General features: G+C 44.3%; 1 protein-coding gene across 1 annotated transcript in view; it reads right to left on the minus strand.

Annotated features, from left to right (window-relative positions):
* The window catches only part of SH3TC2 (SH3 domain and tetratricopeptide repeats 2), a 57,175-nt gene extending 33,611 nt beyond the window's left edge, over positions 1–23,564 (minus strand). Inside the window, exons 1-7 of the mRNA XM_084252523.1 lie at positions 23,498–23,564; positions 13,381–13,479; positions 8,162–8,289; positions 4,629–4,734; positions 2,620–2,763; positions 1,110–1,311; positions 83–156 (exon numbers count right to left, since the gene is read on the minus strand). Coding sequence (XP_084108649.1) covers positions 83–156; positions 1,110–1,311; positions 2,620–2,763; positions 4,629–4,734; positions 8,162–8,289; positions 13,381–13,479; positions 23,498–23,549 — 805 coding nt within the window. The 5' untranslated portion in view covers positions 23,550–23,564. The remainder of the gene's footprint in view (positions 1–82; positions 157–1,109; positions 1,312–2,619; positions 2,764–4,628; positions 4,735–8,161; positions 8,290–13,380; positions 13,480–23,497) is intronic.
* Positions 23,565–27,188: the final 3,624 nt, after the last annotated feature.

The raw sequence follows: 27,188 nt of genomic DNA on the forward strand, positions 1-27,188 counted from the left end.
CAAGTGACTCCAGGCTGCAGATAAAATCAGGAGGCAGAGTATTATCATCTCCCTAGCAACGCTGCCTTCAACTCAGCCATACCGATGGGACAGGAGTCTGTCCAGTCCTTCTTCCTGGAGAAGCCACAGGTCCCGGGATAATTCTTTAGGAACCACCTGTCAAGAGGAACACAGGATTTGCAAGCATGGATTTCAAAAACTATGGCCCTGAGCTGTTGTCAGTCTATTAGAATAACAAATGGAGATGGGAATTAGTATTGGTAGTCTTCCTGCAGTGGTGGCAGACGTTTATTGAAAACTTCCTTTGTGCCAGGCACTGTGAAAAGGAAGCAGTTCGGTAGACCTAGATGTTTCGGCCTCTGCTATTAGTCTGTCAGTTAAATAATGGAGGGCCCGCTCCATCCTCACTGTGAGATTCTCTACCACCACCGACACACAGGGCCCATGGCCTGGGATGACTTTATTGTCACTATGCAAGTTGGAATTCACAGTATCTTCTAGGGGTTCTCAAACCTTAGTGCGAAAAATGTCCCTTATATAAGGGAAGCTGATGTTTTTAAGTGTTATTTGGGCCCAGACCTTTAAAAAAAAGTATTTTGTGCTAAGTGGCAGGTAGCCCTACGTATAAAGATGATACCTAGGAAATACTAAAGCTCATTATCCAGGAGACACATAATTCTTACAGATTTATGTGTGCATACACACACACACACACACAGATTTATGTACAAATATAGAGTACCAAAAAATATATGCATGTATTTATACATACATATGTGTATTTCATTATTCCAAAAAAAAAATTTACAGGTGCCTGAAACCAAGAGAGTCTGTGGAAAGCTAAGGGGTCTGAGTCTGACCAAACGGCCCCCAGGCCCAACCCTGGGAGACATTGGACACCAGGTGCAATGTCCATCTGAAACTTAGAGTTGTCTCCAATTTCATGACACTGTGCAAACCTTGACTGTTAAAAAATAGCAAAAGATAAGAGGCCACCCCTTTTGTTCTCTCCCTGGCACCACAGGTGCCCATATCTGCAAGCGTGCCTGCTCTGTCCTATGCGAATCTAGTCTGCTCTGGGGAACCTCCAGGGGGCAGGGGTTACTCACTGGTGGAAAGGGAGAGGCAGGGGTTCCAGGGCTGAGACGGGCACCAGGCCCCGCTGGCCGGTCACCAAGGACATTCCTTCCCACTCGGACTGGTCTTCTGCAATCTTCACTGAGATTAGCTCATTCTTGCAGAGCGGCAAACACTCTCCTTCCTTCTCAGCTGACTGAGCCACTGAGCACAGGGCTCTGCAGAAGAAGTGGCCTGTAGGTAATGAGAAAAGCCTTTTCCAAGGAGTAGCAAGAAGTGGACAGGGATTATCACACGATATCATGTTTCCATCTGGAGCCCAAATACTGTTCTTCCTGGGAGTAAAGTGCAGACCCTAGAGGGAGGGGATGGCACTGAGGAGGTCCCTGTGACCCCATGAAAACTGGTTCTGAGGAAAAAAGGGAGTTCACTTAAAATACACAGCAAAATGTCTGAGTAAAAGACATTTTACTCAGGCTTAATGGGAACGTTACCTTGAAAAAAAAAAAAAGAAAAGAAACAGAGGCCTCCCTGGCGGAACAAGGGGTTAAGTCTCAATCTATGAAGCTATCCGCAGCCACTGCAGCACAAGTTCGATCCCTGGCCAGGAAGGTGACCCACATGGTGCAGCAGACCTCTCCTGACTCACCTGCTGCTCCCCTCAGCAGTGTATTTCAGTCAATCTGTCTGTTCTGTTCCCCACTCTGTCTCTGGTGAATCCTCTCACACACACCCCCCATACCTCTGGCCTGTACCCCAGTTCTTGCATGCATAAATAAATAAATCTTTAAGAAAAAGAAACAAAAACTTAAGAAAACATACTTGATACAACCTCATGCTTCATCTGAGGACCAACAAAGAATAAATTCCATTGATTTGGGTGAATGCAATTTCTCTGACTAAACTGTATAGTAGCATAATATGAGGCTCTTTCCTTCATAAAGAATTTCTGCAATGGAATTATAAAGAGAACATTTTGCAAAATACCCCAGTCTGGCTCTTTCAGTGTGTCCACTATGTTTTCAGTTGTGACTGGGCTGCTGTGGCCTTGATCAGATCTTTCCTTGCAAACAGATTGATGAGCACTTGAAGAAATTCCCAACATCCCTGTCCTCAATCTCATGAAATCCTTCAGAAAATCCAAACATTGCAACTTTATTTTACACTCAAAATATACCCTATATTGAGAAGTCATTCTCAACATTGGATGCAATCAGAATTGCCAGAGAAACTTTCAAATGATACCAGAGTCTGGGCAAACCCCCCCCCCAATTCAATTTTCTTGAGAGGAGGAGCCTTGGCCTGGGCACCTTGTAGGACTCCCTGAGTGGGTCTGCCATTGGGCAATCATGAGAAAGGCCAACATAACTTCACAGGGTGTCAATGTTATACTGAGAGAGCTGTTGGAGTAATATTGTAAGAGGTGGGTTGGTGGGAATATTCTCATGTTTGAATGGTTTTGCCTCCCTTTATGTGAACTTTAGGGACTCTGATGCTACAGACCCAGCTAAGACCCCATCCTCACCGCTCCTCCCTGCTCACCTTCCTGCAGCAGGAGTCCCAGGTAGATGGCTTCCAGGTGTTTATCATCTACGGACACTTGGAGCTCCGTGTCCTCCACCAATCTGCTGCTGAGCCAGTACTGGTGGTCGAAGAGGAGGTGCTCCAGGCATGCAGACACATAGCCTAGGAGGCAAGCCAACAGGGGGCCTGGAGGATCTTTGCCATGAGCTGAGTGTACAAGAGGCTGAGCTGAAGTCCCAGCCTCCTCTCCAGGCTGACCCCACTTAGCTGGAGTCAGAGCACATCAGAGGAGTAATTAGACTTTTCTAGAATGAATCAATTCTTCTCATCATCTTCTGAGATGTACAAGTCATTTTAATATGATATTTATCACTTTCAACCTATTAGGGACCTCCATCAATAAATAATGGCATAAGCAAAGCCAACTACCTTCTTCTAATACATCCATCCATGGAATAAGCTCTGAGATTACAATGTTGCTTCTGGTGTTTCCTGATCCCCCCCTTAAAGCTCTCCCAATCAGAATTCAAATTCCTGTACCCTGGACCATGGCTGGGGGGAGGGGTTCTCTGGAACCCACAAAGGAGTTAGGCTGACCTCAGCAATCCCACTCTGACCCTCCCTTCACCCCATGCCCACTAAGCTCCCCCTCATTAACACCAGACTAGAAGCTATGCAAACTGTAAAATTTGATCAGTCATACATGGAACTTTATGATCAGTTATATATGCATATATATGTGAATTGGTTGCATTAAACTTCACTTCTTTTGAGACATCTCTTTCTTAAAAGGCAAAAGCTGGTCTCTCCATCCTGACTCTGTTGTACTGATTTAGGTCACATGCACCTTCTATCATGCGCTTCATACTTTAAAGTGCAAATAACGACCTGGGGAGCTTATTAAAATACAGATGTGGGCAGGCCAGGGATTCCACTTTTCCAACAAGCCCAGTGTGATGCCAATATTGCTAGTCCAGGGAGAACACTTTAAAGAGTGAGAATCTCTAATCAGCACAAAAGGAGAGGTGTGGTGTGGAGAGCAGAAAATCACCACTGCTACCAGCAGAGAAGTAAGCCTTCTACCAAGGGCCACGTTGAACTTCCAGACCCACACAGGGTCACCTCCTGTATAAGTCTGCATAGAAGCAGCATTTTCTGGGAGATAAAACCGGTTAAGTCAAAGGGGCTTCCCTTTCTATGCTTGACTTTTATTTGTAACAGAAACTTCCTTTTCACCTTTGGAGAGAAGGCAGTGGGCCATTCCCCACCACATCCTTCCTTACCTTCTAGAAAAAGTTCCAGCCTGAAAGCCCTTTGACAGATAATTCTCCCATCTCTTTCTTATTCTCTTTCCCAAAGACCTAAGATAAAGTATCCCAAACTTTATTATTTTGAACAGTTACTTTGGCCTAACTCAAGCCTAGCTCTTTTTTTTTTTTCCTTTTTTTTACAACCATCAGTTTTGCATATATCTCAGTACTTTGAACTTAGTAGATGATCTGTAACTTTGTCAATTGATTATTTAATGAAGAAGTCTCCCTGAAAACAAATGTTGTCCATGGCATTTTAGAGTTGCAGTTAATGTTTGCTTTGGTTTAGTTCCAAGAAGTTTGTGATATTTCAAAAACTAACCATCCAGGGGCCTCCCTGGTGGCACAGCACTATGAAGCTATGGGAAACCATTGCAGCATGAGTTCGATTCCCGGCCAGAGAGCTGACCCACATGGCACAACAGACCTCTCCTGTTTGCCTACTGCTCCCCTCAGCAGTGTATTTCAGTCAGTCTGCCTGTTCTGCTCCCCACTCTCTCTGGAGAATCCTCTCACCTCCCTTCACCTCTGGCCTACACCCCAGCCCTTGTATGCATAAATAGAAAAAAAAGAAACAAATAAAACAAAAACAAAATTTTAAAAAAAAAAGAAAGTTAACCATCCATATTAGAGCCAGACCAATTCCTTAACACCAAGCCCTACACGTTGACTGAGTTGTGAAGTAAATGCTTTCCACTTGCCTTCTCCAGGTCTTACCTAAGTTCAGGTAGGTGGAGAACTTCCAGATTTCCTCCATGGTCTTGAAAGTGATGAGAAACTGTGCCTTCTGGGACTGGACACTCATCAACCTTGCTGAGAGGTCCTGAACAGAGAGAAAAGCAGGTCAGCTGGATGACAGCGTGGCCTAGGACAACACCCATCTGTACAAAATGCTTTGTGTGAACTTCTGGATTGTGGCGTTGATTTTTACATCACCAGAAAGAAAGAAAACTACCTAAATGTTCATCAGCAGGAGACTGGTTAACATGAATTATGTATTTGGTTGTTGGAAAAACCATGATTTTTTTTCCTAGGTTTTTCAAACAAAAATATGTCATGACTTTTCTGACAACCCAATACACCCTACAAGGGAATAATACATTATGCAACTATAAAAAAAAGTAAGATGCTCTTTGTGTACTGAATCAGACTCCAAATATACATTGTTAAGTAGGACAGCAACAAAAAGAAATCAGAGTGTAGACAGAAGAACAGAGAATGTTACTTTTTGTGCTAAAAATAAAAAAAAGATGCATGGTCAAGGGAGGAGGATGAGTCACAGAAGGCATCTTGGAATCAAATTTGACTTTATGTCTAATGATGTTTTTTATAAAGTGGGCTGACAGAAAAACCAAAGCACAAAAAGTTAAAATCATCCATAAGCCTTTCTTTTAGAGATCATCACTGTTAACACCTTGTTCACTCTCAACCTCCCCCACCCCATGAGTTCTATGTAACTATTTGTATATTATTAGAGCTACATGACACAAATCATTCTATGGTTTTCTTTTGGCACCAAACAAACAATATCCTGTGAGTCATTTTCCAATGTCATGAAATACATATTACTTTTAATGGTTACATATGCTTTTGTTGCATTAACATAATTATTACCTTTTCCTGATGGCTAGACATTTGAGTAATTTACATTTTTTTCAGTTTTATTGAGAACTAATTGACTCACTGCATTAGTGATGGTTTCACTACATATATTGTGAAATTGTGATAGGTTCAGCTACATCCATCTCTTCATACAAAGGAGAAACAAAAGGAGAAAAGAGGAAAGGGAAAAAGTTGTCCTTGTGATGAGAATGCTTAAGCATTCACTCTCTTAGCAACTGTCCTCATACCATAGTCCCAAATACCACAGCCCCAAATCAGCTTTGATTTCTGAGGTTTCTGATATCTGAGGTCAACTATGATCTGAAAATATTATAAACAATAAGATATTTTGAGAGAGAAAGAGGCCACATTCACCTTGTTCTATTTTGTTATCATTGGCATTAATCTTTTACTGTGCCTAATTTATAAATTAAACTTTATCATGGGTGTGTATGTACAGAGAAAACCACAGCGTATATAGGGTTTTGTACTGGATGACTTCAGCCATCCAGCAGGGGTCTTGGAAAATACTTCCCAGAGATAAAGGGGAAACTACCATATATCAAACATCAGTGTCAGGTTAATCAACATGTTGTCAATTTTTTAATATCCTAAACATGTCTGTGATAAACCTCCAACAGTTAAATCTCTGGCACTTCCTTGATTGTTTTGGCGTGAGTAATTTTAAGAAGTGCAACTGTGAATGCAAGCATATGTATATTTTCAGTCCTAAAAAGCAAAAGCCAAGCTGCCCTCCAGAAAGGCTGTGCCAATTTACATGCTCACAAGCAGAGCAGGAGGAAAGCTGCAAGCCCTACATTTTTAATATCGAGTAAAACAGGCCTGACTTGCTGTCCATACTTGGTTTTCCCCTGAGAAGCTCTCTGTTGCTTAGCCAAGCTTCTGGAGTTGACTATAATGAGCGATGGCCAGAAAGTCCCTCTCCCCCCAGGCCAGGTCTCGCCATCAAAGATCAACCCCTGGATCCCTGTCCTGAGACACCTTGGGGAAAGAAGTGGATAGAAAGTTTTGAAAGAATATTCTCTAGGTCAGCAAAATCAAACTCTTTCTGCCACATGAGGCCCCAGGAGGCCCAAGTCCTTGGAAGATGTAGAACCTGGTAATCAGAGAAGGGGTTCTAGATAAAAATCCATTTACAAAGAACTCACTACACACCAAGCACTTCACCAAGAGCTTGACGGGCAAGGCCTCGCTGGCTGTCACAACGCCTTATGAAGAGGGTATGGTTACAGCACTAATCCCCTCTAAGAACACACTTTCATCCCACTTAACCATTTCTGAAATAAAAGATAAGGAAGCATGGCATCATATTTAACTAGTAGCATTCATTTTCTTTTTTAGAGATGTATAAAATAATGGCACATTTTATAAACAAATGGCATCTAGGATTTAATAACCAATGGCATTTAATAGGCAATGGCATTACCCCTGTTTTATAATCAAGGAGGTCGTGCACAGACAACCAATAAATTTGTCCAACATCACCTGTGCGTAAGCTGTGTCCAGGCCTCAGTGTGGGCTCACAAGCTTGCCCCTCTGCAGCCTCCGCCTAGCAGGTCGACTGTCCCGGCCAAACCTGACCTTGTCCAGGCAGGAAGCAAAGCAAAAGACACTCTCTGGTGTCAATTACCAGCTTGTGCCTCCAAGTCCTTGAATTCCAGAGATTACAGACAAAAACCAATTCTCCCTTTATTTCTGGAACACATATCACCACACAGACACAATACCCCAGTCTCTCCAGGCATGCTCTCATTTACTCCCCTCAACAAACCAGACACTATATATGTGACAGTTTATATGAAGTTAGTATGGAAACTGTAAAGATAACCAAAATGTATGCTGATTTATGAAGCCGTAGTCTCCTTCCCCAACTCAATAGCAGCAAGTTTCAACCATTTTGGACCATTTTTCACATCAGTTCTGAGCATGATCATTTGATCATGCCCTTCTTCCTTGGTTTAATGATTAAAGATATTATGAATCTAGTATGAAAGATGAAGAACTGGTTTATTTTTTTTATAGCCTTTTCCTCCTCTCCTGATATTTACAGGTATTATTTGACTGACAATTTTGTTACTTTAAAAAAAAAAAAAGGGAACATCCAGTAGCTGAGGGCCAGAGATAAGGAGTGTTATCCCTCAGCAGGTATAAAGTCTCAGTTTGGAGTGCAGGAGAAGTCCTGAAATGGATGTGGTGCTGGTTGCTCAGGGCCGTGCATGCACTTAATGCCACTGACTTGCACACTTAAAAGTCCTTAAATTGAAATTTTTATATTAAGTATATTTGATCACAATAAAAAAATAACAAACTCAGATTTACCACATTTTTTTTAAAATGTATCCTTAGTGAGATAGGTACTACACCCATTCCCAGTCTACAGAGGTGAATTAAGTCACTTGTTGAAGGCTCAACAATTAACAGTGGCAGATACGGAAGTGGTTTTCTCTGACTTGGCCGCCCCAGGTGTTGCCCCATTCCTGTTGAGCTGAGGTGTACGTTTTCTGCTCATCCTTTCAATGGTCAGAGGTTTTCTTGAGCATCTACTTTGCTCCTGGCGCTGGCCATGGTGCTGGCGAGCCTGTGCCTACGTGAGGCCACCTCAGGTGGGCCACTCTGCCCCCGCTCACCTTAAACAGGGCACGCACCTCCTGGTCCTCATTCTCCAGGGCCCACAGCCGCCTCCGGGCCGCTTCCTGCAAGGGGCCATTGACGCACCTCTGGGAGCGGCTCCTCACACTGAAGGAGAGAGCCAGGTCTTAAGGAAAACAGAGAGAGATAAATATCAGATGGCTTCACTTACAGAATATAGAGAAACCAAGGGGTTAGGGAACAGACAGAACCATAGATGTCAGGCATTCAGGAGGGGAGCGGGGGGAAGAGGGGTCAAAATAGGGGTGGGAAGAGCACAGGGACTGTGGTGATTATCACAGAGGCAAAGGTGGTGGGAGAACCGCGGAGACTACACCTGAGGGGACAAATCAAATACTGTCCAAAAATGAACAGCAATGTAAAAAAAATAAATTAATTTAAGAAACAAGAACAGAGGAAAAAATCAGGGTGAAACTATGACAAAAGGAAAGAATTAGATAAGCCCCAATGTTTCCCATACCTAGCCCCTAAATTGGTGTGAAAAATGCTGGGGCTGATTAGGAGGCGTAGGGAGTCTTAACATCCTTGGAGCACCTCCTTTAAACTGTCTCCCCAGGAAAATTTAACAGTGCTCAGGAATGTTCTGGAGTTAGGGAACTACTGCAATCAGGTTGTTTCTGCTTTGTACAGGGTTTATTTCTACACAGCTTGGGTCTGAGGTGATGGTGCTGACACAGAAGCTAGGAAATGTATTTCCTTCTATGGATGATATGAAGGTTTTGAATAAGCACTATATTATCCATATGAATAAATATATCATATTTATAATATGTAATAGATATTATATATGTTACACATTAACATTTACTTCTTCTTACGCAGGTTTCACCTGCCATCTTAGAGTAGAATGTGACTATTTGGCATGATTTCATAGGTTGTCTTGCATCTGGGAACACTATTACCACTAATTTATATGGAAAAAATTTTGAATATCCCCAGACCCAAAAAATAGCTTGCCAAATCATACAAAATAGAAGCATTCTACTTGCAGATAGTAGAGGAAACGTGTAACGTGTTTATCAATGTTTGTTAGAGTAATCGATTAATGTATTAAAGTCTGCTTTTAATTTATTCCAATGCATTCAAAACTTCTGTGATAAAAGCTGGGACACAGCAGGACCCAGGACAGACGTGACCCCTCCCCTCATGCAACATGTATTCTACATGGTAAATATCTAATCCTGCGAATGCGGTACTTTCTGGTGGAGAAAATGTTATGAAAAAATAAATAAGTTAAAGAGATGAGTGGAGGACACTGAGTTGGTGGGGAAGGGTATATCCCTTTAGATTCTGTTTTCTGGAGAGATGACCCAAGAAAGAACATGTGTCACTTGTCTTCTTGGGACACTAAGTAGCAACCCCGTTAATAATTATCAGGCACAATGAACTAAGAGGCACTGGACTGGCTAGTCACGAGGATGCTCTTCTGACTCCCCAGATTCCTGAGCACATTAGAGAAAACAGCCCCTGCAGTGTGGCCTGGTCAGCCGGCACCCCTGGCCCCCTACCTTTAAAAGGCCTGTCTTTAACCCAGAAAGCCTGAAAATGCTGTGTCAGAGGACCAGCTCCTGTGCAACATACCCCACTGACCTGACATTGGGTGAACCTGGGGTGGCTGTTCGTCCTACTCAGATCCTCGGGGCCTGTATTCTGAACTTGTCCGAGCCCTTCATCTCCGCATCAGTCCAGCCCTCCGTGGGGTGACCTCAGTGCACACTGATCTCTAGGAGGAGGCAAAGCCAGGGAGGAGGAGCCACAGACTCCAGCTCAAAGCTTGGCTCTGCCCTGGCTGCACCGCCCTGAACAGTTACTACCTGTCAACGCTTGACTTTTCCTATTAGCAAGGTGGCGTTAGAGTATCTATTCCCCAGAGGTTTTTAGAGGCTTACTAAACAAGATTATGCACGAGAAGCTTTGGGTCCACACTAAATGTACATTAAACACAGTAAGCCTTAATTGTACTAGCTGAAATAATTCAGAAGGAAAAAGATAAATATCGGATGGTCTCACTTATATGTGGAATATAGAGAAACCAAGAAAAAGATCAAGAAAAAGTCAAAACTGGCAAGCTGACCATAGAACTGAGGCCTACAGCAAGGGAGGGGAGGAGGGGGTCAAAACAGGGGACAGAAGAGCACAGGGGAATATGGTGATGGGTCACAGGTGATGTCATGACAGAACTAAAGGGACTATAATGATGTAAGGAAAAAAATTAATTAAAAAAATTTTTTTGAAAAGCATAGTAAGCCTTGGCTGTTACACATTGGAAATCCCCTGCCCTCACCCTGTACCCCAGAAATGACTGCTGTCACCTGGCCACACCTGCAATTAATCTTGACTCTGAGTCTCTCATCCTTTTCACCAAACCCTATCCTTACAAAACTGGACCAAACTAAATTCTAGAATTTCTCATCAGAATCCCCCCTCACAAATGACATCCCTTGAGTATGAATCTCCTTGGCAGCAGGTTAAACATAAGCACCTTAAAAGGCTTGGATTTAAGAAAGCAAACAGCTCTTGTGATCTGAACCAGTGAGAGCACATACTCTCCGGAGCCTCCAGGGCCCTCTACACCAGCGGAGGGGGAATAAAATCAAGTTCACTCAGGGTTTAGTGTGAAGAGTAGCTTGTCACTGTTTAATCCTTCTGGAAGCCAGTCAGATAATTATGATATCATATATGATTGAGTCTGTTTGCGTCTCTTAAGCGTGAAGGCAAGGGTGCAGCTGAGCTGGCTCCTCTTCTCGTCCGCCATCTTCCTGGAAGCAGCATCATGGCAGAAAGCACTGGAAGATGGACAAGCCCTGCCTCTGGTCTCAGGGCTTCACCTACACATGCCCTTTATTCTCGATCTTCACACACTGATAAGGCAAATGACGACTCGGTGATTTGGCTTCTTGCAGGGATGGCCCAGCTGACAGACAGGTAAGCAGGTTGACACAACAGCAAGAGACAAAGAACAAGTTTTTCTCATTGCCAATCAAGCAGTTCGACAGAATTTGAAATTGAGGAAGGAAAGAAGCTGGTATGACATTTATACGATATCTGTTTTCCATGGTTTCTGTCCTTTAAAACATTCCTAATGCAAATCTTTTCCACAGATCTATACAGTAGTATAGATTCTTCCCCCAGTTCCCTCCAGGGCTCTGCTTTCCATGGTTTCAGCTACTTGCAGTCAAACATGGTCTGGAAATATCATATACAATAAGATATTTTTGAGAGAAAGACCACATTCACGTAACTTTTATTATAGTATATTGTTATAATTGTTCTATTTTATTATTAGCTATTACTGTTCATCGCTTACTGTGCCTAACTGATAAAATATCATATATCTGTGTGTATACATACTCATATGATATATATACTCACATATATGAAAAAACATACAGGTTTCAGGCATCCGCTGGGGGTATTAGAACATATCTCCCCAACGGGAAACAACTGTATTTTGTGTGCCAAAAAGAAGTGCTTTTTTGGAGAGCAATGGAGCATCATGGCTATGAACAAGTGTAACAAGGTGGACCCCAGGGTAAGGGGAGTTTCCAGATTCCCTGCCCCACCCAAGGGAGGATGGAGCTGGCCAGGGAGGAGGAGAAGCTAGGGAGGAGACTGAGAAGAGAAAGGAAGAAGATGGAGAGCCTGAAGGAGGCCTGAAGGAGACCTGCAGGAGGCACTTGGAGCAGAGAGACATGTGAGGAAGCCATGCTTGCTTCTCAGACTTGGACTTGTACCAGGGACTTGGGGACATGGAAAAAGACACTTGAAAGAGACGTGGGTAAGAGACCCATGGGGAGGTTAACAATGGCAGCCTTTATCCTGATTTTGGTCTTTCCTTCCAGACTTGTCTGGCGCCTTCTGCCCCTTTTCTATGTGTCCCCACCGAAGGTGCCTTGGACTTGTGGCAACCCTGTTTGGGCCAACCCTGTTTGGGCCAACCCTGTTTGGTTGGGCATTTACCCACATGGATGGGTAATTTTGGGTGCTTGATTTGGAAACTATTTTATCTATTCTCTCCCTTCTCTTATCTATATTGCACACTAATTGTATTAAAGTTTCTTTTCATTAAAGGTCTTATGCACTAGAGTATGTTTTGTCTTAACACAGCGGATGACAAAACCTACTTAAAGCTGGCAGGTTTGGGTTCCCGGGGTGTCCCTCACCCTGCCCTTTCTCACCACGAATTGCCTGTGTAGTGGTAGAGAAGTTAGTTCCCTGTCTGAGACCCTGGCAGCTACCTTCAAAATGAGGGATTTGGTGCCATCTCTTAACAGGTGAGTACATGAGGATGAGGAGAACACACCAGGATCACTTTGGCTTGTGTCTGGCACATGGTTTGCTCCAGGCTTATCCTGCAGATACATAATTATTCCAAAAATAGAAAAAATCCATCCTCCGGCACATTAAAATCAAATCAATGACATGCCTTCTTTAATACAGCAAATATATATGGAAGTCCCAACATGCTTGTCTTCTACAGGTTTATTCTCAGAGATTGTAGAGCAAGTTTTGGCCAGTCTCTGATGATATCTCTCTTTGCCCACTTCATTGAGATCTCTTAAGAGGAACCTTGTGAGAGATGTGTATTGAGAGTAAAATATTTTCACATTAACTTCAAAATCTTTTTCTGCTTCTGAAAGAGTCATACAGATGCCCAGAAGGGGCTCTGCCAACCTCCTTCTGCATGTTTAATCCTTTATTCATTTATTCATTAGTTTAACAAATATTTATTCAGAACCTACTAATATACTATCAGGTACTACATAGAATACAAATGACATCCACATATTTATTCAACCATCCATGTATTTATTTACGAAAAATTTCCTGAGCACCCATTATGTACAAATCAGTTTTTTAGGAACTATGTAGAATACATAATTATTCAAAAAAAAAAACCCTACCCTCCAACACCTTCAAATCAAATCAATGATATGCTTTAATACAGCAAGTATGTATAGAACTCCCAAAAGGCTCCAGATTTTGAAGGGCTTTGAGTGTCAGTGTAAGAATTTTTAACTTATCTAGAAGGCACTGGAGAGCAGTGAAAGATTAGTGAAAAAGTCAATATCATTGCCAAGGTCACACCTGCAAAGATGCATTTGGTGGTCTCTGGAAAGGATAAGAGGGAGGGAACTGCCCGCAGGTGGGAGAGAGAAGGTTACTGAAGTTTTGCTAGATCTTGTCATTTAGATACCTGGAGTCATGTTCTGTGGCAGGAAACATTTTTCTTTGTCTTCGGATGAGGTTAAAACCTCACTGGATATGGTTGGATCCTTGGAAGGAGTTCCTTTACCTAGAGAAGATCAAATGAAAGATCACTTGTGGGAGTATTAGCAAGTTATAAGCAACATTTTGTCAAATGAGAATGTTTCTCTGGGGCTGGTGGCATGCGTGAATTCTCATTGCTATCACCATTGCCTTATATTTAGTACTCAACTCTTATCGAAGAACTGCCATGCATGCTATCTCAACCCTGCAGGTGCTGGGGTGTCCCAATTTTATTTTTAAAAAAAGAAAGAAAGAAAAGAAAAGAAAAGAAAGAAAGAAAGAAAGAAAGAAAGAAAGAAAGAAAGAAAGAAAGAAAGAAAGAAAGAAAGAAAGAAAGAAAGAAAGAAAGAAAGAAAGAAAGAAAGAAAGAAAGAAAGAAAGAAAGAAAGAAAGAAAGAAAGAAAGAAAGAGAAAGAAAGAAAGAAAGAAAGAATCCCCCCCACAGGTCAGGCTGAGTCCCATCGCTCAGTACACTGAAGGTGTTCAGTGTCTATTAAGCTACAAGGTCACTGTGGTTATGGCCACAGCAAGGGGTGGCCTGCAGATGTGCTGGAGCAAGAGAGAGTTGCATCTCTAGGGAGGTGGCTGGGGCCACTTTAGAATGGCCCTGAAATGCATGATTATCCCCAACCTGCCCTGTCTTCCCACTAAATAGACTTCTCTCTCCCAGCTCTCCAACAAGCTCCTGTCTCTGCAGCTGCAGAATTGGAGTGAAAGGAGAAGGAAGATTGTGGCACAGGCACGAGTTAGGGAGAAGGCTAGTTGGTTTTGTTTATAAATATATATATATATATATATGTATGTATGTATTTACATCATTGTTCATTTTTGTACAACGTTTGAGTTCTCCTCTCAGGTGTAGTCCCCATATAATTCCCACCACCAAGTCACCATAGTCTCTTATGCTCTTCCCTCCCCCACTTTATTTTTTTAAAGATTTATTTCTATTTATTTATGCATATAAGAACTGGGTGTAGGCCGGGGAGGGGGAGTGGAAAGATTCACTAAAGACAGAGTGGGGAGCAGAGCAGGCAGATCTACTGAAATACACCTCTGAGGGGAGCAGCGGGAGAGACAGGAGAGGTCTGCTGCGTCACGTGGATCACCTCCCTGGGCTGAGATAGAACTCATGCCTGAGTGGCTGGAGATAGCTTGATAGCGCTGAGACTTTAACCCCTGGGCCACCAAGGAGGACCCACCCCATCTCTGGTTTAATCCAACTCCCTCCCTCTCTCCTGCTGAATATCTCCAATTTATAGTTGCCTGCTAGTTTTGTCTTTTTCTTTTCCTGATCCCTTATTTGGTCCCCCTATTTGAATGTATTTGAATGGGAGAGAGTTGCAAAGAGAGCGTAGGTATAAAGCATGTGGTAGTAGATAGGAAAGTATAAAAGGCAATTTCAAAAGAATTGCTATGGAATATGGATCTCTTTCATATATCCCAAAAATACCAAAGGACTTGAGTCCTTAATATATGACTTGTGGTTACTCTGTGATCTGACCACAAAACAATTCAGCAATGGGGTCAGAAATTACAAGCATATCTGCTCCTGGAAAAGAGGACTTAGGGAGTCCTTGCAATACTCCCAGATTCTCCAACTGTGAGGGTGAGGAGGGTGGGTCAAGTAGCCCAACAGGTTTGCATTTGGATGCTGTTTCTACTGCTGCTATCCAGGACTCAAGGCTGGTGAGTACTATAAGGGATCTTATTGTCACATTCTCCCTTTGCTGCCTGGAACCTTTGCCTCCTCCTGTTTCTCAGTAGTAGAATTTTGAAATCCAAGTGGAGGATCTTCCAGTTCCTCATAGCGGGAGCAGTGAGCACTCACTTGGGTGAGAGACAGGGAGAATTAAATAGACTTAGGCTTGAACACGCAGAAGGGGGGACCCATCACCTCGCAGCTCTTATCCAGTCAGTTTTGTTAGGGGTTCAGTGCAGAAAGCTAAGCAGCTGAACTGGAAAGCTGGCAGTAATGAGCTATCGTTGAACAGGATCATTTTTTTATTTCTTCCCCAGGAACCAAGAGTCACTGTAGCAAAGACACTGACTGGAGAGCCAGGAGCTATGAGGTCAGAGCACAAATCACATTCTCCCTCACATCAATTACATGACCTTGGGCAAGACATTTCATCTCTGCATCTTTGAGATTTCACTTATCCACTCATAAATGAGGACTTGATCTATGTTTGTGCTTCTCAACCCTGCTACCTATTTGAGTCATTCAGGATGAATTTTTTTAAAATACCATTGCTTGGCTTCATCTCCAGAAATGCTGACTGATGTGGTTCCTAGGAAACCCCAGCTATTTTTTTTTAGTTTCCCCAAATGATTCTAATTTGAGCAGTATTGAGAACAACACACCTGAATTGGTGGCCTCAAATTCTCATATGTGTAAGAGTCACCAGGGAATATTGCTAAAACACAGATTCTGCCTCAGCGGTTGCCAGGATCCGGTCCTGCATTTCTAGTGTATCCGCAGGTGGTCCTGCAGGCCCCAGGCTTCACCAGCAGGGCAGGGGAGGTGGGGGGTGGCAACCTGCTTCTCTACTCGAGGACAGAGTTTGAAAGGCAAAGGCCATGGCCATAGCAACCTACATACATCTTTTTCCTTTCTCCCTATTGTTGATTGATTTATTTGTCCACACAGTTAGTATTTCAAGTTTGAACTACTTGACAGCATTTAGAAATTGGGATTTTTTACACAGCCCAGAGGTTTGGCTTGCCTGGAAAATCTGTAGCAGGTCCCTCATGTTCTTGGAGCACAGTCAGCTGGGCCTGTGTGTTTGCTGCCCCTATGCAGGCATCTGGTCTCTGTCAGGTCACCCATTTGCCCTGGCACAGGTGACCTTGGTGAGAGTGTCCCTGTTGTGAGACTGCAGGAGAAGAAACAATGGCCTGAAAACAATGAAGGGCCCATGAGTTGAGCCCACCTTGAAGGAGAAGGCCCAGGACAGTGTACTGACTTGGGAGACGGCACCACACGTGGCTCTTCTAGAATATGTGGGCTTGAGAGCAGAAAATTGTAGATTGCACAGAACACAAATGTGGACAGTCTGCATCAGAATGACCTAGATACATATCTTTTAAAGGATACCTGTCCCAGAAGATGTATAGAAAAATAGGTAAGGATATCTGCATGACGTGGTAGCCAGTAATTTCACAAAAGGGATCTTATCTTATCCCTTATCTTTTCACAAAGATAATATCCAAACAACCAATAAATCCTTGAAAATGTTCTCAAACACATGAAGGAAATGAAAATTAAAACTAGGGGCTGCCACGACACAGACTGGCGAAAATGAAAAGATCAAGTGTTTGTAGGGTGACACAACAATTAAATTCCTATATATGCAAGTGTGAGGATGAATTTTGCAACTTTTCACTTTGGAAAATTTTTACAGAATCAGTTCAAATGGAACACATGCATACATGGAGACCCAGCAACTCCACACCTAGGTCCATACCTGAATACACACATATGTTCCCCAACACACATCTATAAACATCTTCAGAACAGCACAGCAGCAAAAACCTAACAACAACTGAAATGCCCAATTACACTAAAATGGATAGGGGACAGGACATACAATTAAATTCAATACAGAATGAGAATAAACAAATGAGGCAGAAGAGGTAGATATAGTCACCTGTGAAACATTCACCAAGCTGTACACACATAATTTGGGGCTCAATTCCGTATAAGTATTAAATTTTAATAAAACAATGAATTAAAAATATTCCTAGAGCTCTTTTTTTACCTATTCTACCTCCAAACATCTGGAGGTAGCCTCTGGACTTAGGCACTTTATGTAGCACCTTGGGGGTTTCTGGTGTGAATCTCTGGAGCAGAGAGAGCCTCGGATCCATGTGCTTCAAGAGCAATATGGAGGGCCTCCCCTGGTGGTGCAGCAGTTGAGCACTGGGCCGCGAAGCTGCCTGCAGCCTCTGCAGTGCTGGCTTGATCCCCGGCTGCCGCGAGGGTCCCACACGGCACAACAGACCTCTCCTGTCTCGCCTGCTGCTCCCCTCAGCAGTGTGTTTCATCCTTCTGCCTGTTCTACTCCCCACTCTGCTCCCCACCCTCCTGCACTTCTGACTGTAGCCAGTGTTTCTAAAGATAAATAAATCTTAAAAAAAAAAAAAAAGAAACAATATGGAATCTAGAAAATCAGAGTAAGCCCTATAATAAGTAGGATAGGTACTAGTGGCACAGGCACTTACAATTCACAAAGTTCTTTCACATGGAATTGTAAGGAATTTGAAGATTTGAGCTGGGCCTTGAAAAAGAACCAGAGATGATTCAATACAACAACAAAAACTGTCATATAGAATGAAGTGCTTTAAGAAAAACATAAACTTTGAATGATTTGTGCTGACTACTGCTGAGTCATTTTTAATCACTCTTCTGATTCTTCTTTCTATAGTTACTTACTACGTGTAAGTTTATAAAGGTACAGTGTATTTACTTTTGGCACTAATATGCCATAATGGGCATGCATTTCTTTTCAAACACTGAGGCAGGTAGAACGGAATAAAGACTGCAATTAGACATTCTTGGATTCAACCCCTGCCTTCTTCATGAGTCTTGTGACCCATGCCAAACCAGCCCACACAGTTCAGGTGAGGCTGGCTCCTGGGCCAGGTTCTAAAGTGGGCACATAATTCAAGTATATACCAATGGGGTTATGCTACACCATGGCCACATGAACCAAGTTAAGTCAGTGAGAATTGGTCCTAGGAACCTTATCAGCACTCTTAGGGGAGAGAAGATTTGTTTCTGCTGCACTTGAAGTTGTGACTAAGATCACAGAATGAGAATAAATAAATGAAGCAGAAGAGGTAGATATATTCACCCGGGAAACATTCACCAAGCTGTACACACATAATTTGAGGCACAATTCCATATGAATGCTAAATTTTAATAAAACGATGAATTAAAAATATTCCTAGAGTTCTTTTTTAACCTATTCTACCTTCAAACATCTGGGGGTAGCCTCTCTACTTCGGCAGGTGGAACTGTGGAATCCACCACAAGGAGAAAGCGAGGTGGAAGCTAAGTTCGACTCAGTACAGAGCTTAGGAAAGTTAACTTCATTGATTCAAACTTCATTTGAATACTTTGATCCAGCCATACCTGAAACAAATAACCCCTGGACTTCATTCATAAATTAATTAATTACTTTTGCTGTAAGTCAATTTCATTTGTATTAATATTATTGATTAGACAATGTGATTCAATAAATTATTTTTGGTGTAAGCTATTTTATTTTTATGATTATTGATCAGAAAAAGTTACTAACTCATTTCAAAAAACACTGAGACTTTATTTTAAACAGCCAACTGCTTTTCAAAATGGCTGCTACATTTGGCATCACCTGCAATATTCTAGTTGCTCCACATGCTCACCAACCCTTGCTTGTACCAATCTTTTTAATTTTGGCCATTTGGTAGCTATTCAGCTTTAGCTTGTAGCTGCATTTCCCTAATGACTAATGCTACTGAGCATTTTTTCACATGCTTATTTGCCACCATTATATTTTTAGAATGAAATTGTCTGCACACATTTTTGCCCTGTTTTAACTGGATTGTTTACCTTTCATTTCTGCATTACAATGTTTTTTTTGCCTTTTTACATTGTTGCTAGATTGCTATGGGCGAGGAGCAAACAGGATCAACAGTAAAGAGATCAGCAGGATAGGAGGAAACAGGCTTTGCAGGCATGTGAGCTGGCAGAGGTCAGATACATGTACTGGAAAGGTGGGTGACTGTGGGACTAAAACTGATAATCATAAGAAAGACAGGCTAGGAAGAGCATGGGGAGATCGGCAGAGAGCTTTAGAATGGATACAGCAAGCAATAGGGAGCCAGGAAACATTCTTGAGCGTGGGAATGGCATAAAGCATAAATTTTCGCTGGGGGAACACAGAAAATACAGAGCAAATAAGAAGCAAGGAGGCCAGTCGAAGAGCTGCATGACAATCCAGGTATGAGAGTGTGGGAATGTGACTGAGGTCTTGGCAGTGAGAAGTTAGGGATAGAGTGACGGATAATATATTTTAAACTAAGAAAAGAGAAGCCATTTTGACATATTGTATATGTGGGATAAAAATGAGAAAGAGGGGACAATTAAAGAAAACAAATGTTTAAAAGATTTAAGAGGTCATTTTGTTTCACTCCTAGTTTTATTGTTGAGAAACAAAGGCCCAGAGAGGTACAGGGATTTTACCACCGTTGCACAGTAGGTTAAGCACAGAGTCGGCAGGAATCCAGATCACTGAGGGCAGATCTTGCTGTTTTCATTGCGCTAGCCTGACCTCAGAACTTTGAGGTCTAAAGTCTCTAATGCAGGAAAAATCTCACTCACAAAAATGCGCCGGGAATGAGAATTCGCTCCCATTTTTTCTTTCTTAGTCTCTTTGCTCCTACATTGCACCACCACACCCAACTTTAAAAGAAAACTAAATTGTGAACATTTCCCTCCAAGCTCTTTTTCTCTACCCACATATTTTTTCCTTCATTGACCTGATAAACATACCACCAGCAGTTTTTATGATTCACATAGTTCTTATTGAGACAAGTGTCATATTGGAACTACAACTCCTTCTAGCTACACAGATATCTCTCAGATCATGGAGGGGGAGAGTAGGGGGGGTAGTTACATAGCGATATTTTGCTTAAGCTGTAAAATCTTCTAAATAAACTCGCTGCACTGATGATGAGCATATGAATATGTGATTATGTCATAAAATCACAAAACCACTGAAAATATGAAAGTGATTAGGGAGAGAAAGAGGAGAATGACATTGGGAAGAATTACTAGGTGACCCCAATTGTATCTGTACTGTTTTACTTCTTCAAAAGGAAAAGGAAGAAAAATAAAGCTGTTCTGAAGCTAATACAGCATAAAGCAGAAATGTGCTCAAGTTAGGTGGCCCTATTGTTCTCTTGTTCTCGGATGTGTTTGAAATGCCTCATTAGTCTTTTAAAGTTCAAATGCACAATTTCAGTCGCTGTCACTGGCAGTCGCACTAAGTCTCCTATTATTACACTGATGATGCAAATTTACCAGAAAGGTGGATAGTTCCAAACACCAGTTACGACCATAGTCTCTCTTCGTCCGCTCGTTAAGGGTGTCAGTCTCCCAAATTTCTTCAAGAAAATGTTGCTCATAAGAGGAATGTTCTGGAAACTTTGACACCAACAAACTCATACATGACTTGGCCTGTGATCTGAGGTGAGCAAGGGGGGGATTTTTTTTTTGATTTTTTTTTAAAGATTTATTTATACAAGCACTGGGTACAGTCAGAAGCATGGGAGGGTGAGAGAATTCACCAGAGCCAGAGCAGGGAGCAGAGCAGGCAGACTGACAAAGTACACTGCTGAGGGGAGCAGCGGGAGGCAGAAGAGGTCTGTGTGCCATATGGGGACCCTCACCCAGTGCCAGGGGATCTAACCGGCACTGCAGAGGCTGCTGGCATCTTCAGAACCCAGTGCTCAACCGCTGCGCCACCAGGGAGGCCCACGGGTGATGGCAAGTGACCAGGAACTGCCCTCCCACCATGTGCAAAGGGGAGATTTATGTGAGCAAATGAGGAACATCCTGAGGAGCAGATGTTACAGGCAGGGGCCGTGCGATAAAGCAACGGGCCTCAGGTCCTCAGAGCCAACATTGTCACGTATCACGCCTCAGCAAGCCAGCTGGGCAACCATCCAGAGCCTGGTGCTATCAGGATCCTGCTCCTTTCTGCCCCCTCAGCCCTGAGGACTATCAGTCCTTACTGTTCACTCCCACTTAAATGGCCACAGCGGCAGAAGCGGCCAAAGGAAAAGCACAGACCGCCCCTCTGCCAACTCCAGCCGGCAGAGTCAGGAACTGGGAAGAAAGGATGTGGGAGGGGTCTTACTAGCCAACAATAAAACAACCCACAAGCACTGAGGGGTTATCAGAAACCAGACGCTGTGCTAAACCCCTAGAGGAATTATCTGATTGGATCCTCACAAAGCCTCCATGTGACAGACACCGCCATTAGACCCAGGTGGCAGCCAGGACAGCTTAGCTTCAAGAGTGTAAGTGGCACCCCACAGCCACACTACCTTAAGTCATCTCATTCTTGGTTCCCTTTCTCTAGGATAAATAGACACCTACAAAGGGATACTTATAGCAACTGGCCTCAGATCTGCCTACAATACCCATATCAGCGCTGACCAGTACGGAGAAATAACCAGAAGCCTAACTCTTGGTGAAAATGAGGATCCAGGATGTCAACCAATCATCAATGGCAAAAACCAGCTGAAAGGATGAAATAGAGGCAGAGGGTCATAAGAAACTTGTGGTGCCTCCTTCAGTAGGAACTGACTTTCTGGCTGCTTTTGAGCTGCAAAACCACTTTGCATGAAATCTTAGCGTGAGGACAGGATGTCAAACAGGAGCAGAGCTGCTCCAGCTGAAGCTGGGGGTCAGGGAGCCAGCGCAGAGCCCTCCACGGGCTCAGTTAAGACCTCCCCTCACTTTACAGCTGGGCAGAGACCTAGCAAGAGTATAGCATATTGGCCACTGTTAATGTGGCTATGTACTGATTGTAAGTAATTAACTGTGCCAGGTTGACTTAAGTGTTCCACATGACTTCCCACCATAACCTGATGAGGAAGGCATAACTATATCGTGAAATCTATAGACAAGGAAACTAAAACACAGAAACTAAGCACAGAATAAATTGCTCAAAGCACCACAAAGAAGCAAGATCAAAACTGGCCTTCATGATGCCTGCTTCGCGGGAGGTAAACTGAGTCAGATCTAGAAGCCAGGCCCCCAGCTTACAGAACGGCGATCCTTCATGTCTCCCCAGCTCCATGCTATGCCTGTGCCCATGGGTTACCATAACAACAGGATTTAAGGAGAAGGTCTGAAAAGTTTAAAAATCCCAAAAATCTGGAGAAGGAAAATGCTTCATAGCTAAAGGTTGTGCCTTTTGTGCCAAGATGTTGTTTGAGGGGTTGATAATAATTTTTGGTCCAGGGTAGCCTTAGTCTGGGCACCGCTTCCTGCCAGAAAAGCCAAATAGCTAGGCTGGAACTCCAAGCAGAAGAGCAGGACCCAGATGCTTCAGGTTCACTGTTCATTTAAAGGACCTCTAGAGCCTTCACACCGTCAGGCCAGGTCACAAGGCCACAGGGAGAAGTCACCTTCTAGAAGCCGATGTTCTAGGTGGCTCTTGTCCTCTCCTTCCAGGGAGCCTGTGCTCCAGGAAGACACAGACTCCTAAGGAGGGTTAGGATGACTCCTTATAAGAATGTTCTTTCTCTGCCCAAGCTAGTCCTTCCCCAGCCACCCCTCCCACAAAGCCATGCTCGTCCTGAAGACTGCCTTATGCCAGGCCACGGGGCTCACCTCCGTTCTGCCCTTAGGGTGACCAACCATCCAGGTTTCCCGGGAACGGTCTCCGTTTGAGCCCGGAATACATCCTCGGGCAGCCCACTGTCCCAGGCAAACCGGGATGGCTGGTCACTCGAATCCAGTCTCAGATGACTTGACAATTTCTTAGAGCAACAGATCTCCATGGCCTCAGCTTGACATACCCTCAAAAATCACACTGTCGAGGTAGGAGACAGGAAACGGCTTGTTTTTCTCCAGTAACAGCAATACTGACGAAAATAGGGTTGAGTGACTGAGGTCAAGTTCATGACCACCCATGAGCCACAGAGGAACTGGCTGCCTGAGCTTTCTTCCTGACCCAGGGAATCTTGGGAAAAAAGGAAGGAAGGGCTTAGTCACACCCTGGGAGTGGCCGCCAAGTGCAGTTCTCACTCTGAGTGAACTCAAAGTCTCTTTCTCTCAAAAAGTAAATGTTTCCCAGGCTTCACTCCCCTTTAAAAAGTCAGAATGACAAATACTGAACTTGGGGGGAGGACAGGCAGCCAGAAAGCATAACCACCTCCCCACCTTTGGAAGAGCAGCTTCCCCAACCCAGCAGATCCCTGAGCTTTCACTGGACCGGCCACCTTGGCCAAGCCACAGCCTTGAGCCCCCGACCCCGGAGACTCACCTGGGCCCCAGGGCAGACTCTGTTCCCCAGGGATGCAGAAGCAGCCACCCATGTGTGCACCATCCTCCCCGGGCCGAGGCCCCTGGGAACACCAGCCAGAAGAGCAGAGGGAGGGGACAGCCTCACCACTCCGCCACGGTGTCCCTCCTCCCGCCTCCTCCCTTGCACACGAGGGACCAAGGCCGGCCCAATGCACAATGCAGCCTTTGATATGCCTGCTGCAGCAGGAGGCCCAGGGAGGATGGGAGGGGCAGCCGGCCAGCGGGCCCCATAGCGCTGCACTGACAGGCCTCTGACCAGGGAGCAGGGCTCCTCCCTGCCTCTGCAGATTGCTTCATGCCTATCAGGCTGTGGCACATTCCTCGCATTCTAGCACCAAGATACACAGTTTAGTTCTTGTGAGGGTGGTCAGGGCGGGGGAGGAGGGCAGAGAGCACTCAGGAATGAGGGCTGTGCTCTTGCTCCTGGCTCACTGACCAGGCCTGCACTGGCTCCCCTCCACAGGGAAAGCCATCCCCTCCTGGGGATGCCCTCTGTCTGTAAACACTGCCTTGGCTCTCTGGGTGAGGCTGGAGCTGGGGGCACGGCATCACCCCTCCACCCCAACAGCCTCAGTGAGCCAGCTCCTCACGGTAAACGTGCAGTCCCCCTGCTGCCTTCTCCCCCCAGGTCCTGGTCAGCAGGAATTAGGAAATCACCTGGATGTGATCTTACAGGAGAAAGGATGCAGGACCAAATATGCTGAGGCTACAAGAGTGCAGAAGAAGCTGGTGCCATCAGACTGGCCGCTCTCCCATGTTGCATAGGCCGTGGAGCAGGGGTGGCAGCTGACAGTGTGTCTGAGCTTCAGAAAACCTGCCATGAGATGTCCCCAAGGAGATGAAAAGACTGTGGCTGAATGCAAACAGCATTAGGCAGAGGCATGACCGATGTCAAGACCTCAGGGTCACTAACTGCTTAATATTTCCTAATGCCCAGTGCAAAGACTCTCGGTGTGTGGGCAAAGAGTGGGAAGGTGTGGGCTAAGACTGGGTCCTGCAGCTGCTTGGGGGCTGCACTTTAAGTGAATCTTACCTGCAGTTTAGAGCGGGAAGTAGGCTGATCGAATTTCGACTCTGGAAGGAGCAGTGGGTCACAAGGTGAAGGAGAGCAGTCCCACTGGAGTGGTCATGAGTGTCTGCTGCAGGTACCAGCTCGGTCCTAGGTGACAACGTCTGGACCTCGCCTCTGACCTGCATGCACCAGATGGAAGGCCAACTTTAAGGGGTGGAACATACCAGCACCTTGGTAGCCTCAGGGTGCTGAGGGAGGTGTGAGCATTACTAAACCCCACATTGCTCAAAGGTTAACTGTATTTTGCAAACCCTGAAGTCACTCACAGACTCAACTTCTTAGTGATCTTCGAGAGGATCAACCAGTTCTATGAAGAACCTGGTCCAGATAGTTTTCAAACCTAGCTATATGTTAGAACCACCTAGAACTTTTTTAAAAAATGACAACATATAGGCACACACACACACACACCAGTTTAATTGTTTTAAGGTGCTTTTGGAGTTAAAATCAGTAGATTTCTGGAACAAGAGCTGAGGTTGGCAAAAGACCAGAATGTGGACAGTACGCTTGGATCAGATACATCAAGTTTTCAGTTTGATGTATTTATGGGTCAGTTAAATAGACATAAATCTGCATCTAGCTCCCCTACCAGTTTCATTGATATTTACTGAATACCTAATCCATTCATTTCCTATGATCACTGCAACAAGTACCACAAACTTGGTAACTGAAAATCACAGAATGATATTCACTCATATCTCTGAAGGACAAATGTCCAAAGTCCAGTTTACTAGGTTAAAATAAAGGTATCCACAGGGCCACCCTCCCTACAGAGATTTTGGGGAAAATCTTCCCTTTGCCTTTTAGTTTCTGGTGACATTCCTTGACTTGTGGCTACATCACTATGATCTCAGGGGACAGGTCTGGGCCATACATCTGGACAGGCTTCTGTTGCCAGGCAGACTCATCCTGATTCAAAGTCACTGAATGTTCACTACTTACCAGCCAGGCACTCGCTACACAATAACAACACCACAATATAAGCACTATCATCTCTATCTTGCAGGTGAGGACACTAACCAAGAGGCACACACAATCTGTCATAGGCCCCACCTCTTAAGAATGTCAGATGAGGGACTTGAACCAGGTCTAGCTAATTCCACAGTCCAAATACACAGGTTCTTTCACAACTACCATGAGGAAGGCTTGGGTGTTCTGACAGTGAACAGTCAAAGCTAGTTGGCCGCTTCTGGTAAGTCTAGGAGAGGAGGGCTGACAAGGATGAGCGTATAGGGACACAGCGCTCTCTCATCTGAACACCCCCAAAGGGGTGTATCCCCCATGCACTCCTATTTAGAGTATCCACTTCCTACCATGCATCCCAAGCCATTTCCCTGACCAAAGCATGAATTATCTTGGGCCCAAGATCAAAGGGCAAGGGCTTCTTTAGATAGTGGGTGATCATAGACTTGGAAGGAAGTGAGGAGCAGACATAAAAGACAAACTATGGCCTAACTTGCCTTTCACACAAACGCTCCAACTTAGCATCCTGTCTTGACTCACCTGCACATCGACCTCATACAGGTGCAGCAACAGACATGACGTAATGATCGAGACCAACATATGGAGGGACACTCCCCACCACTCCTAGGGGAAGGAATTTCTCCCCAAGCCATCTGTCAAGAAGCGGCAGTTGTTTCAGACACATGTTTGACAAATCCGAAATGAACAGTCCACTCTGCCTAAGGTTGTTGCTTCTCTTGAGAGGAAGAAACCAGTGCTACTCAGTTTGTGCTTGGCTCAGGTGGATTATCCAGAACAAAGAGATTTTCAGGCAGAGAGAGGAGCAACTGCAAAGGCCTTCACAATGCAACTTGTTTGGCATGATAAAGGAGAAGCATGTGGTTGGGGTCCAGTGAGCAGGGAGGGGAAAGGAAGGTCAGAGAAAGGAGCAGGAGGGGAGGCTGTCCAAGGACTTCAGGTCTTACTCTGACTGAGACGGGAGCTGATGGAGGACACTAAAGAAGGGGTCACACAATTGACTCATGGTTTTACAGGGTTACCCTGACTGCTCATTGGGAAATAAGCTGCAGCGAGATTCCAGGTATGCAGCAAACCTAGCACCCCAGGGAGAGATGATGATGACTCGAACCAGTGACTGCCTGGGCATAGAGAAGGGCTGTGGCATTAGATGCAGTTTTGAGCGACCAGTCTGTTAGTCAGTGTCTGCAGAGAAACAGAACCAACTTCAATTGAAATTAAGATCCTAGAATCCCAGATGAACACAAGTTATTATCACAGGGGCTAGGACTGGCATTAAGGATGAGTTTAGGGCACAGGTGTTCTACTGGCAAGAGCTGTGGGGCTGGCATTGCGGGGAGCTGGTGGCAGAAACGGCAGCCTCTTAGCTCCCCAGCATTTCTCATTTATTCATTGGACATCATTGGTCCCCAGCTCCAAAGGCTTCAATTGTTGCCGGCATTAGTCGTAACAATAATACATGTTTACCAAGTTCATATTATTTGTTCATATGAGAAGTGCACATTTATACTTCACTCCACACCTCACGATAGGGAAGGAAGAGTCTGGTGACTGGCCAGCTCACTCAGCTGACAGCCGGTAGGGTTGGGGTGAGCCG

The sequence above is a fragment of the Talpa europaea genome (assembly GCF_964194135.1).
Source record: "Talpa europaea genome assembly, chromosome: 13".
Taxonomy (NCBI): domain Eukaryota; kingdom Metazoa; phylum Chordata; class Mammalia; order Eulipotyphla; family Talpidae; genus Talpa; species Talpa europaea.